This window comes from Furipterus horrens, unplaced genomic scaffold (assembly GCF_987537825.1).
Source record: "Furipterus horrens unplaced genomic scaffold, mFurHor1.1.pri manual_scaffold_9, whole genome shotgun sequence".
Taxonomy (NCBI): domain Eukaryota; kingdom Metazoa; phylum Chordata; class Mammalia; order Chiroptera; family Furipteridae; genus Furipterus; species Furipterus horrens.
In genome coordinates, this window is record NW_028327179.1 from 17464654 (window position 1) to 17479624 (window position 14971).

The following is a 14971-nucleotide window of genomic DNA, read 5'->3' on the forward strand; positions in this document are numbered from 1 at the left end:
CCTCTCTGACGCCTTATCTTTTCATTTGTTCTAGATTCCCTACCAGGAGGCTAGTCCATTGGTTCTAATTGTTCCGTATGAATGATTGCATCCCACCACTGTTCTCCCAGAGAAAGCAGGAAGGGACAGGAAGACAGTGAACAAAACTCTAAATTCAATGACTTCACGATTTTGCCTGGTGCCAAAACTGATTAAAGTTTTGCTTAGATCCCACAGTGACCTATATCAACCTTGCAAAAAATAAACTTCCGTTAGTGTTTGCACTTTTATCCCTTCCTATTCTGGGATGGGGTATTTTCCTTTTCAGCTTTGAAAAGGGATGTAAACTTTTCCAGCATCCTTGGAGCAAATGTCATGAGTGAATTGCAAGCTAAAAACTAAGCACTCTCTTGTCTTTGGATGTGAAATAATTGTTATTCTTTTCCTTTTCAGTTTCTTCTTTGTGGCATATGTGGAATATTGTGCGCCAAAAAAAAATCTGGACTTGTCGTAAGTTTTTGCTTTGTTCGTATTGTGCATTGAAGTATTTGAGAAATCAGAGTTCAGGAATGGAAATGATGGCTAGCCAACTTTCATACATTAAATGTTACTCATTTAGGATTAAAAAAAGACTGACAAATTAATCCTGGCTTTTTTTATTTTCAAAGAAAACCATCAAGATTATTAGGGATTATAATGAAAGAAAGTAGGAACGAAAGAAAGAAAGAAAGGAAGAAGGACTTAGACACATTTTTTAAATACATGAATATGCAATCCTTAATGACTTCTGTGGATGACAGTCTACAATTTTCCAATTTATAGACACCAAACATACACATGAATCGTTCAATAAGTTGAAAAAGACATACCTTGAGTTCATGCGAAATTTAACTGTTTAGGTATGGAACTGGGCCTAACGATTATGGCCTTTGTTTGACTATGAAGTTAATTTTACACAGCAGCAAAACAGCTGTGTTGTCATAGTTACAGTTCATTCCCAAAGATTTTTTATTTAATTTTATTTTATTACTGTGAATGCAAACCTAAGTGTTTTCAGATGTTTTATGGTGTTATCATGGGTTTCGGGGGTATAGAAGTGCTCCCCATTAACTGTAGAATTGGCAGGAGGACAACTTCTGGGTGCAGGAGTGTGGATTCCCCATTGCTTTCCCCGTCATTTTATGAGAGCTTGGGAAAAGGGGGAAAAAAAACATGGTTTATTTTATTGAGTATAATAAGAAAGATCATAGACCTTTAAATATTGGCAAAAAGAATACCATACATGAACCCTAGGAAATGATCTTTGAGCCTAAAAAGAGTTTCCACGGGGATACCAGTTATCTGAAAAGGGTAAAGGATGAAGAGTAATGCAGCTAGTTCGTTTAACTCCTTTTCAATCACATTTTCTCTGGGAAAATATCTATTGTGACAAAAAAGATGAAGGCCTCATTGCTTTAGACGTGTGAGGTGTAATGTTTAAAAATTACCTAAAGGGAAACCTTTGGATATTTTTCTTTTCTTGGAGGATTGTAATTTGCCTCTACAATTCTTCCCACCCCTCTTTAGACAGGGCCTTCATTCTTCCTACACCTTTCCTACCGTGACTCTTCATGGCTACGGGGTAACAATTTCTCAGAACTTGAATGGGAGAAAGAGTTGGGACGGTGGAGGGGAACTTGTGAGGTGTTGAGTCAGCTTGGCTTTCTCAAAGTTAACACTCCTTTCTTTCTGTCCTAATCAGATGATCCTCTTTTCCGCCTGCTGCATCTGTGGACTCATTGGGGGCATCCTGAATGTCCAGTTCCTTCGGGCAGTGATAAAGAAGACCTCTTCCCTCTACCCTCTGCAGATCGCCTCCATGTCTCTTGCCTGCATTGGGATTGGGGGCTGCACCCTCTCTTCATGGCTCACTTGCCGCCTCGCCAGCTATGAACAGCGGAGGATGTTCTCGGAAAGGGAGCATTCGCTGCATCACTCTCACGAGATGGCAGAGAAAGTGAGTCCTGTACCTTGTCCTCTCACGGCTGCTGTGTGAGGAAGACCGCAGTCAAATCTAGGCGAATTGGCTTGGCGCTTTACAGGAGAATGTGAGAAAGTACATTTTATGAAATGTCGGTCCTATTGGACTAAGAATAGGACTTTCTTTTCCTTTTTTTTTTCTCTCTGCAATTCTGGGCACACCTATTTTCAACATAATGTTGTAGCTTCTCTATACAAAAACACAGTAGTATTTAAATAGGATTTCATAAAATATTAAATGCCTTATAAATATGGATTTTTATGTATTATACGGAGGAAAAACATGAAACACATTCTCAAGTCAATGATGCCAGTTTTAGAAATGGGATGAATTCGCCTTTCTAGCCCACCCCTTGTGTCCATAAGTAGATGCATTTGATTATGTAAATTAGATTTTCAAGTATAAAAGGGCCTTTTAACAAGGCGACAAAAAGCCTTGCCTATCAGTGCAGAAATTACAATTCACATAAAGCTTCATTTAATTTTCATCTACAGTTCATGCATATCTGGGTAGCTTTGCTTGTATTTTACACAATGTTTCTTGCATAATTGTTTCATGAAACCCATTCAAACAGGAAGTTAAATTTACTGCAGAAAAGGACAAATGATAACAGTGAGCTGTCTGTGTTTCTACCATATTTGCACATACTTTTAGATTTAGTTCCTGCAACTGGATCTATTAAGGAACAGATAAAGCATTTCTGACATAAACTCAGTAAGATAATGGTCATATCACATTTTACTTGTTATCACAGAGATAAAACTGCATCACTACAGAATAGAAGAAAGAATAGCAAGAATTGCATATTTCTATATAGTGTTATTTTGAAGAAAAAGTATTTATTCTGTAGTTTTATGTTTTTATCTTGTATACAATCTATGCATTCAAAGAAGGAGAGTAAATGCTCTTAAATTGTTTCAAGAAAGCAACTTTAGACTCACATGTGTCTTTCAGAAAAAGAGCAAATAGTACAAATAGTAAGACTGGTGATTTAAAGAAATAGGTTGTTCAAAATAGATTATCATTATATATTTGGATAGTGGCTGTTTCATGCTCTATTTTTTATACTGGTGTGATTTATTTTCTGTGTATATGTTTGTGCAATATTTATTGTATAATTGTTATATTTATATTAGAGATTGAGGGCTATTGAAATAACCGACTTGCCAAGCTGCCCGGTGGTGCCCCCGACACCAGAGTTACCTACAAGGTATGCTGATTTCTAGGGAGTTACCTGTGCTGTAATGTCACTGCAGGAAGTGCTGCCTCTTCTAGGAAGCCATGGGGTCAGCAGATCAGTCTGGATTGATGCTGGATGTGGCTCCTCAAAGTGTCACCTTCATGAGAGCTACTTTGAGGACCAGACATAAACTTACATGGCAGTTTTGAAGCTTGAAAGTTGGTTGAGTATTTAAAATATCCAGCCTGCCTATAGGCATCCAAACACACTTCTGCTTGGATGATTCATGACTCCTTTATTCTCTGCTACATCATTGATTCTGACTCAGTATCATCATTCTCAGTCCAGAGTTTTGTTTTTAATAATAGATGTACCTGATAAAGACAAACTGTATCTCCCTCATGCCAAAGCCGCATGAGCAGATAAGTCTGACACCAATGCAGTAAAAATCCTGTATGAAAACTTTCTTTTTGTAAAATTATCTGATTGATACCTTTCAAATTTATCTTTCACATTTTGGATTGCTGAAAATAGTTGCCATTTTTGGTTTGGTTAAACAATATAATTGGAAATACAGAAAGTCACGTAGATACTGTGACTCAATTGCAAAAAAATATCCATTTGCAAATACTCCCATTTGGTCAGGTTCATATTTAAAGTATAATCTTCTTGTTAAATTGGACATGCCTACTTGCAAATAAACTATGATACTCATCCATTTAAAAACTGATTTTCATTGTTATCATCTATGAGTGATTTTATTGTATCTATAATAGGGTGAATTTAATGAAGAAAATTTGTTTTTTTGTTAAGATTTTTAAAAACTGGATTTTAATCCTGCAATAAAATTGTTTTAGAATTACATTATTAATTAGTTTTTTAATAGTTTTAAAGCTGCATTATTAATACAATGTCATTTTAGGAGAAGAAAAGAACTAAGAAAGTTAATTCTTATACGTTCATTAGGAAATTGTATTTTTGTTTTAGTAGGAGAAATAGGAGAAGATGTATGAGTAAATTTTGTTAAAGATCACTTTGTTTTGGAAGAATTGTTTCTACTTATCTTGCCACCAACACTGAGATCTTGAATGAAACCTTAAATCAATTTTCTTTTTTAAAAAACATAATTTATTTATTTGTTTCTTTATTTTACTTTATTTTATTTTATTTTATTAGAGAGAGGGGAAAGGAGAAAGAGAGGGAGAGAAACATCACTGTGTGGTTGCCTCTCACTCACACCCCCAACTGGGGACCTGATGTGCAATGTAGTAATGTTCTCTGACTGGGAATCGAACCAGCGACACTTGGCTCGCAGGCCGACGCTCAATCCACTGAGCCACAGCAGCCAGGGCCTAAATCAATTTTCTTATTTGTTAACTTAACAACAGCCCAGTAATCTCAGTGTATTTTAGATGTCCTTCCACCCTACATATCTCTAGCAGACCCAGCTCCTCAATTAGCTGAACCATCGCCAGACCACAGAGGCTGGCCTCTAGCTCTAAAGGATGCTCTCTACTTCCAGTCAGAGCCTTTTTGCTAAAGGAGTTTGAGTTTTTAGGACTTTTAAAAAATTGTAATTCCTTAGTGCCTTACTAGGGGAGCTATAATGGATGCCCAGGACAAGACAACCAACCCCCTACAGCCTGGAAGGAGCCAGGGTACTTTGCGTGGAAAGACAGGTCTTGATACGAGAGGAAAATTTTCCTAACGTCTATTGTCTCCTTTCCCAGAATTTTCTTGAAAACAAAAAAACAAAAACAAAAACAAAAACTCTACCCCATCTTCTAAAAGACAGCAAAGTTTTCAAAAGTCATGTTCAAACACAAAGCCAATTCCTCTCTTCAAGTACCTCATGGCTCCTCCTAAGGAACATTCTAAACCATCCAATACAAAAAAAAGCAAGTGTTGCAACTATATTTTACCTTCTGTATTGAATTTTGAAAGAGAAAAGATGAAAAGTGAAGCATGGATAACTTGTTATTTTCAATTAAATATTTGGAAGAATGTCTAAAGTTTATAAAAGCAAACACTTTATTTTGTGATTATTAGTTCATCCAAACAGAAAGTAGATATAAACTGATAGGCATGAGATATTTGAGAAAATAAATTTCATTTGAATTATTCTTTACCGCTCTGTTGCAAGTAGGCTTGTTCAAGTGAGGAAAGATGTTGTTTTCTATTTTTAGATAGTTTTGCCTAAATTGTATTTATAATATGGCACATTAACCATTATAAATGTGAACAGGCCTCACATCTCACTACATTTTATTGTGTAGGGAAGAATTTAATGTTTAATAAAACATGAATTTAAAGCTCCTAACTTATTTTTAATTAACATATTTTCTATCATTGCAAATGGAACTTTTTATGTTAGGTCATCTTTTATATTTAAATTTTCATTGCTATCTCATGCAGTTTTCTTATTAACTTAGGAATTGATCCCTTAAAAAACGTGTTGTGTTCTACTTGTTTTTTTGTTACTGTATGAGTGACAGTGTCATAAAAAAATAAGCTTTCCACTGTGATTTATTAGTGAGCCATAGGTACAAATAAGCAATGATTCCCTAGTGTGATCCAATCCTTTTTCAGTTCTTAGCAAAAAGGGCCACATACTTTTCTATAGAATGAAGGCAACTCCTAGTTGGCTCTTTGTTAAGGGGCTCAGCAGACAAGCCTCTACATTAGAGAAACTTAGGCATATAACCATCTTCTTATTTGTAGGTGAGGTCTTTCCAAAATAGAGTTGAGGAATGAAAAGGGAAACTCAGGACTGGAGAGAGATTGCACTTTTTGGGGGGCAGAAGACTTTAGTCTCAGAGACTGTCACTTCAGTATTTTCATGTGCCCCGAGATGGCATGAAATGTTATTTCCTCAAATGCAACATCAGTACCAATCCCTGTCCTTCCCCCAAACCCAGCAAGTTCTTCAATGGCTTCAAATTTCTGTTTTGCAAACCCATTAATCAAATCAATGTCTTACTCTGAAAGAAACTGTAATTAATTAATGTTATTTTCCTAACAGGAAATGACAGACGGCATAAGCAATGGAGGACCCCAACTGATATTTAATGGAAGAGTGTAAGCAATGTTTTAAAGAACTGAACATTTTTTAGGATTTTCATGAGGCAAGGAAATACCAAAGGACTGGGAGATAAAACTGAAACAGTTCTTGTATTTGCCGTTCTCTCCTGAGCACCCACTATAATTATTCTTCCTCAATTTTGCCTCACTTACATCTTCAGCTTTTTTTATTGTGTGAAAAACTTTCCAGAAATCTTCTAGGACCATAATTTCAACATTTTCCGGATGGCTCTTGAAAAGACTTTTCAAGAAAAAAAATAAAAAGAAATAGATAAAACAGAAAGATACATATTCTATACAAACACTCTTTGACTAGCATGAGTGTTAGATTTGTCATGATGTATTTCATATAAGTAATCAAAATTGCAAATATAAAGAAATAACAATAACTTAATGAGTCTTTGTTTTGAAAGATGATGGTTTCAAGAACACCGCAATTCATAACCTCAGCAATGCCTTGTTGTAAAAACATTGTAATTATTTTCAACTTGAATAAATTATATTTCCTAATTTATTTGTAAATGACAAAAAACTTGAAGCATACAAAGAATTTTAGAGAAAGTATACTAATCTGTATGATATTTTTGCATTTTTGCACAAGAGTGAAAAGTTGTAAATTAATATTATTTAAGGCAAATAAACATGTATTGATCATATTGTGCAGATTGATCTGCGTTTTCATGAATGAGCCTAAGAATAAAAAGTATATGTGTGTATGTACATATATATACTATAAACATTGACAATATATACAGCACATATGTATAGATAGGATTCATGAGTGTGAATAGGTAGTAGAAAAAAATTTGTGATGCTGTGAAGATATTATCAAGATTCCATTCTCACAGAGTTTGGAAGGCAATTGTTCATGGCTTTTCTATGCCAATGAAATCACATATTTGAATTTCTATTAAATTTGTTTATTTTTATTCTTTTTAATATGTCTGCTGTGTGTACATATTATTGTGGCTGAGATTTTTACTGATCTGAACAGTGCAGTATAAAGATAAATTACTTAATTATTTGGCTATTTTACTGTTATTATGGTATTTATGGTAATAGCAATATTAATAGTGATTTATAAGCATAACTTTAAATTATATACTTCCACATTCATAAATATAGAAATAATTACTTATGATTATTCATGATAAATACATTTTAAACAATTACAGCCCAAGTAAATTATATGAAAAGGAGACATATGCCCAAATGATGAAGTTATAATTAGCTTTGCTATAATTTAGTGTTTTGTTTGCTTTATAGTTCACATGGACTAATACAGACAAACCATTTTTAAGAATGCGTATATCCAAAGAATCCAAAAAAGTTCTCTGTAGAAGGAAATTAAAAGATAGGCTTACATTTTCATAGCAAGATTCAATTCTTCCATGATGGAATGTTCAAATAGCAACCTATGACAGTATGCATAAGCAAGAAAATAGCATGGTCTTTGAAAATATTTATAAGAATATAACCTCTGGAAGCACATAAAGAACTGTGATATTTTAAAATATATAACTCTCACTGTATTGCATACTTTTATTTTTTCCCGAAAGCTAATCAATTTGCAACTCATTTTTCTGTGTTACATTACTGAACCATAAGTAAATCAACACCTTTAATATCCAGTATGAGGACATGTTATAATTCAGAGGCAAAATATGGATTTTAATTCTGCTAAAAAAAGGTTAATTCCAGTTAATGGTAATCCAAAGGTCTTTTATTTTAGAACATCATAATCACTTACCATTGTTAAATGAGCTCGTAAAAAATTCTTGGCTGTATATAGTCAAAAGAAATAGCTGGACTATGGTTGTGTGGTGTAGTTTTTGAAGTCTCCCAACTCATTTGGATAACTTCATTACCCAGTAGATTTCCGACATTGCCATAAATGCAACCTAAGATAGTGAATCATAGTCACCACTGTTCACTGTGGGCCATAGCAGGCATGATCTTTGTTTCTGAAAATCTAAACTGTACAATGCAGGTATTTCGTGGTTGTGGTCTTACTGAGTTTATTCAAGAATGTAGTTTTGTGCTGAAAGAATAACCACCTACTCCAATTTTAGATGGCATTTCCTTGTAAACACGTTTGTGCAATACAGTTATAAGACGTCAGTAAGATGTTTGAATGCCTTTGAAATAATTTATGGAATCACACTTAAAGGCCAAAAGTAGGCATATCACTGCTTTGATGTAGATTTAAGAAGAAGTACAGTCATCACAATTTTCTAAATAGTCTACAGTATATTTAACCAAGTATAGCTATATCTTTAAATATAAGTTATTTTAACCCAATATTTTCAGGAGTCAGTTATTTAGAGTGATATACTTGGGATGTGTAGTAATTCTTTTTGAGACAGGTAGGGAAATTTAGGAAGATATTATTGCAATACTTGAAAATTTTTCACAATACATTGAATTATGAACTAGAATATTTTTACATCACTACATTAGAATTTTAGTATGAGCCTACTCTTGGGAAAAAGTAATGTCATACTAAAATAGAAAAAATATGTGAAACTGGTGTGGTAGTGTGCTGTACAGACTTGCGACAAAACATGTGGTTATTATAGCATAAAAGAATAAAAATGGACTCATCTTGGAATTTTTCTTAACATATATGTGTGTGTATGTATACATACCTACACAAAAATATACACAATTGTTTAAAAGTGGAACATGGTATGATGACTCTATTGATATGTCCATGTAATAAAATAGTGTGTTTTGAAACTATATATGGTGTGGGCTTTCTTTTCATCATGATACAAAAAATAATTTCCTCCAATGACTTGATGAATGAATGTTCTGTTCTGAGTTTGACAGGGGACAGGAGGCAGAGATGGTCCCAGCTGGAGTATGGAATTAAGAAAAGGTACTATTTGAGATAGGATAGATTAGAGTATGCTCAAATAGAGAGAGAGTGGTTGATGATACAGGACAAAATGGGCATAATTGGAAAGTGAGATCCCTGAGGAGGCAGAAGGAAATAAGATCAAGTCACAAGAGACAGAATTAACTATAGATACGACTGAGATAACAGATCTCACAAATGAAACCACAATCCAGATGGCCCCTGATTTTCAATGACTCAATTTTGGATTTTTCAACTTTCTGATGGTGCAGAAGTCATGTGCATTCAGCAGAAACTGCACTTCGAAGTCTGAATTTTGCTCTTCTCCTGAGCTACGACATGCAGTGTGATACTCTCTCCTGATGCTGGGCAGCAGTGCCCACCTCTCTCAGTCAGCCACACAATTACGGGGGCGAAGAACCGCTACTCGGCAGCATCCTATACCACCAGTGGTTTTTGGATATTGTGCTTTGTGATTTCTCATCCTCATGCCTACACAATGGCCGTATATGTCTCCTGCTTCTGATGAAAAGAAGAGGAAGGCAATTACAGCTGCTCTTTGACTATAGTGGGATTACATCCTGATATTTTGAGTATTCTGAGCACGTTTAAGGTAGGTAGGCTCAGAGCTCTGATATTTGATAGTTCGATGTTTTCAATGCATTTTGCAAATGATATTTTCAACTTATGATGGGTTTAGCATGATGTAACTCCATTGTCAGTCGAGGGACTTAGAGGACTCTGCTAATCTAGTTGGTTGCTGCTGGCATTTGAGGTGGACAGGTGGTTCACTGTGCAGACTGTCCTATGTATTTCAGGTCATTATGCACCTCTGGCTCCACCCACTAATGCCAGGAGGACACCCCAGTTGGAACCACCAAAAATGTCCTAACACATTTTTACCTAGATCTTTGGTAGGGAATTATTGCCCCCTAAATTTAGAACCGCCCGAAATAGCCTCTGAACATGATCCAGAGCAGCCAATGTTAATGCAGACTTGACCTGCTCAGAATAACAAACTCACTATTTTAAGGTCTGCCTATACACTCTGATGTAATAGCCACTATCCTGTCTCATGTGATTATTTAAATTTAAATATAAATAAACACAAAAGCAAATATTCAGTTTCTTAGTTGAACTAGCCACATTCCCAGGGCTGAATAGCCATATATGGACAATAGTAGTAGCAAATTTCCATCATCTCAGAAAGTCTTATTGGACAATGCTAGTCAAAAGCACATACCATGGCTGCTGTGGCTCAGTGGATTGAGTGTCGGCCTGCTAACCAAGTGTTGCTGGTTCGATTCCCAGTCAGGGCACATGACTACGTTGCACGTCAGGTCCCCTGTTGGGGGCGCGAGTGAGAGGCAACCACACAGTGATGTTTCTCTCCCTCTCTTTCTACTTTCCCTTCTCTCTAAAAATAAATAAATAAACAAACAAATAAATATAAATAAATAAATAAAAAGATCACCTCTTACTTCAAAAAAAAAAAAAGCACATAGAGGGGCCCTGGCCAGGTAACTGCTGGTTAGAGCGTTGACCCAAGGTTGCAGGTTTGATCCCCAGTCAGGGCACATACAAGAATCAACCAATGAATGTATCAATGAGTGGAACAACAAATCAATGTCTTGATGTCTCTCTCCCTCTCTTCCTCTCTCAAATCAATCAATAAAAAAATTTTAAAGCTATTAAAAAACTGCACACAGAGAAGAAATGATTCAGAAGCCTCAGTATTTATACAGATTCTGCCACCGTCAACCAGTTATCACCATAACAGAATGGCAGAGAATTTGAAGGTGATGGGCCAGTTCAATTCATGTGCTGAACACAACTAGCAAAAACTCCCCAAAATACAGTGTAAGCCAAACCTGCAATAAAATTGAGAAATTGCTTTATAGATTTCATGGTTCAAAAAAAAATCTGTTCATGGAGAAATTTCACTAAATCACTAAATATTTTCTGTTTGACAGATAAAATGAGATGTTATGTAACTCCAATTTTTGAAGAAATTTATTCACCTTATTGCCATGCGTCAGTGAAAACGTCTACGTTTCTTGAGCTTGGGAAGGTGAGAACAACAATATGCCACTCTCTGCATTTTTCATTGATTTAGCTCAAAAGTAGCATGCTTAGAAACCATATGTCCCAAACTATTTCAAAAATTTTTCAAAGGTTGTTTAGCAAACACATTTCAGAAACTTAGAGAGAGCATCTTAAGTACCATTTGGTTAGAACACAGTTTTCAAACGAAGTTTTGAACTTGACATTACTTTACTCTTCTCTTCCTTAAATCATTTTTCTGGAAACATATGTAATATTTCTCACTCAAAGTATATGACAGCCAAGAAATTCAATTATTCCAAATCCATAAATCACAGGTTGTCAGTTAGTGATAGCAGAGGAAACCAATTCAGAAACTGCTTGGAAATGTATATGCCAGGAAAATTATTTATGAAATATAAGTCTTTTACCAGGAGTGTATTTCCCAAGAAATATACTATGAAAAGTCAAATTCTAGATTCTAAAAAAAAAGTTATTTTAATGTTTTAACAATTAAATATCATCTATATCAACTAATGATAGACAGATAGCTTTCATTTAACTGGAAATCTTTAAAAACCAGGATCTATATTTATTTTCTTCACATCAGCTATGAACTATTGATCTTAAAGTTTAATTTCTTCATTACTACCCAAAGGTTCTGCTTCTTTGCCACACAATATATTGCAAGCCCTAACCCCTAAATTTAAAATGTATTGTGTTACTGAAAATTGCCTGAGTTGCTCTAGATCTTGCCTGAAGCTTCATAGAGAAAGCTAAAATACTGTCAATCTGAAACAAATCTTCCTTTAACCACAAGGAATCAGGACTCATGACTGCTCCTTGTTATCAGTCAGTCAGGATATTGGTCCCCACCTTACTCAGTAAGACAGAGGTGCTCCTCATTCCACAATATCCTGAAAGAGGGCTAGAAGAAACGCCTTAGTGCCTTCAAGGTTACTGCCCACGATTTAAAAAAAAAAAAAAAAGCTACATTTTTCTTTGTGGATGGCTTTTTCAGCCAACACTATCCCTCACTCTGCCTCTCATTATAAGTCAGCCAAGCAAAGAGGTAACACTCAACCTTAACATATAAACACAGTCTACAGGTTCTCTGCTGTCTAGATGTCTCCTACCCTCATTACAATTCAGTCTTTTAAGATCTGAGCTTCCCTGGCTTTTCTGGCTTTTAGGTATATGAGGTTTGTCAAGAAGCTATCCAGCCATTTAATATGAAAAATAAAGACATCTGTTGAGGAAGATACAAGATACAAAAAACATGGCCCATAGGACAGTGATGTCTCACTCAGTCCCCTTCAAAGTAGGCACCTTGGAACATCACACAGTTCTCCCTGTGTCTCTTCCACTGTTCAAAACACTGCAAAGTCCTTTGTTGGAATCACCATCAGCTGCCCCCGCGCTTGAACCTGAGACTTTATTTTTCTAGTTGTCAAGCTTTGACTGCTGCACCGAGTTATTTCACTCTGGGCATTCAGGATTATTTAACAGGACTCTTTACACCTACATCAGCCCGGGAAAACCAGCCTTGGTCACTGGGCCAGCAGCACCACGTGACAGGAGCAGTCATCTGCACACAGCCATGTACTGAAACTGGAAACAGGAATTCAAAGGAAGGGTCTCAGAAAACTAAACAGAAGACTTGAGCTTCCTATTCCCTGAGTGTAAAGAAGGTGGAAAATCTAGGAGTTCATTGTAGACAAGCAGGAGCTGTGAGTGAGAAGCTGGGGCAAGACCATTTTCACCCTGGGCTTCATTCAGTAAGCTACAAAGACAACTAATTTTGTCATGAACAAAACTCCTTTTTTGTATGTAAGATATGATGATTTCTCATAGTATATATATTTTTTAATATCTTGTTTAGCCTACTTACCTGCACAATAGAACATCAAAGGAGGAGGTCTGATTCAAGCAGAGCTAACACTCGGTATCATACTAACGTGGATCTGGTACAAGACAGTGGGAATCACAATGAAAAATGTCAAGGGAAATTGAGACACAAGAGGATAAAGTTTTCATTAGTCAGTGGTTCTCCTCACCCAGAAATACCCTTTTCAGTATGAAATCAGATCTTTCATGTAGCCTTCCCTTGCAAAGTTGTGCAGGCTGTTGCATTCTTTTAGGACTGAGGAAGCCCATTCTTTGCCCCTGGATAAAAAGAAATTTATTATTGTAATAATTTCCAAAGCACAGAAATATTAAGAACACCCTGTGGCCTCTAATGAGGGAGTCTAAAGTATGATCCATTAGTATGCATTTTGTTTAATGACTTGAGACTGAATTATATTTCAAAATGCCCCGTGTCTAAATTTCATTCTTATCTACTTTCCACTCTCAAACTTTCCATATCATGTTGTTTGGAATATATTTAATGTCAAGGATCTGTGAGTTTGCGCGCGCGCACACACACACACACACACACACACACACACACACACACACACATTCTGCAGCCAGCAGGTGGTTTATTAAACTACAGCTTTAAAATAATATTCCAAAAAATAAAAAAGGAAACAGTGTTCTATTTTTTGTTCTACAATGAGCTAAAGACAGATGGAAGTAAATGAGGATATTCATAGGCCCTCTTAAAAGCACCATGGTTAAATTTATTGGCCAAATTCCTGGGGTTTGAAAACTTTGAAAGAGGGAAGTTGAAACACTATTGCAGTAAGATCTAACCGGGAAGGAAATGGGTTCTTACAAGAAATGCTGACCCTGGTTTTCATACAAAGATGGTATAAATTACACAAAGATGGCATTATAACCTCAGAAAATGGCCCACCCACTTCCGATACCTTCTTTACTCCTTCCCAGCCATCATTAATGCTCATAGCTAATGTGCTCATGCACATAGTCAAACACACATCAAAAGTTAATTTTATTATTTAAGTGAATCCTTTCAAACTAGAACCTTCCATCCAAACAGGCTATGTAATTGCCTCCTTGATTGATAAATACGTATCTAGATAAATACTTGCAACTTCAGGTGAAGCTATAACATTGATATGATTTTATCAAAGTCCATATTTGAAAGTTCAGGTTTAAAACATATATATGTTATAGGTATATATGATTATAGGTAAAATTAGGAAATACAATGAGGTCTGTCCGGAAAAAGTCCAGCCATTGTTTATACAATGAGAATAGTTTGCAGGACATCCATGTAACCGGGCAGCCAAGGAGCATGGCCCAGAATGCGCATGTGTAAGCAATGAGGACTTCATTTTAAGCATGGTTATCCATCTACAAGTTCAACAATCTAATAAGAGAGCAAGAAGGGCTTTCAGAGTCAAAAAATGATCCTAAGTCCTCTTTTGAAGGATTATAGGTAAAAACAAGCTGTCAGTAAATAGTTGCTTTGATTTTTGCCATTCCTACACTACCTCGTGCTGAAGTGAAACTTTACAAATTTAAAGCTCACGTTTGCCATCTGCTGACGTATTTGTGAATTACAAGGGGCCTGCGTCAACCAGTAGCTGGTGGATATACGTTTGTGTTCAAATTTTTGTTTTTTATTTTTTTATTTCCAAAAATTATTAGGCAAATTTTAAACAAGCATTTTCATCAGAAGCACTGTATTTCACAATTTCACTATTAAAAAAAATTCCAAACTAAACACGTTTATTTCAAACAACAAATTTGTGTTCAACTTATTTTAATTCTTCCTAATGATGAAGTTGCAAATTTGTATCTCAGTATACCTAGTGCATATATCCAGTGAATTTTATCAATAAAATATTTAAGAGGATACTACATAGAATCTTTGTATATAGATTGCTTATAATAGCAG

At 35.5% G+C, this 14971-nt stretch overlaps 1 protein-coding gene across 2 annotated transcripts in view; it reads left to right on the forward strand.

Annotated features, from left to right (window-relative positions):
• Positions 1 to 6476, forward strand: part of TMEM196 (transmembrane protein 196) — a 43288-nt gene extending 36812 nt beyond the window's left edge. The window contains exons 2-5 of one of the 2 annotated variants that reach the window (XM_090287810.1): positions 433 to 489; positions 1721 to 1975; positions 3136 to 3209; positions 6202 to 6256. In XM_090287810.1, coding sequence (XP_090143936.1) covers positions 433 to 489; positions 1721 to 1975; positions 3136 to 3209; positions 6202 to 6208 — 393 coding nt within the window. In that variant the 3' untranslated portion in view covers positions 6209 to 6256. Of the gene's footprint in view, positions 1 to 432; positions 490 to 1720; positions 1976 to 3135; positions 3210 to 6201 lie in introns of both variants that reach the window. The other variant, XM_090287811.1, reaches the window with a different exon arrangement.
• Positions 6477 to 14971: the final 8495 nt, after the last annotated feature.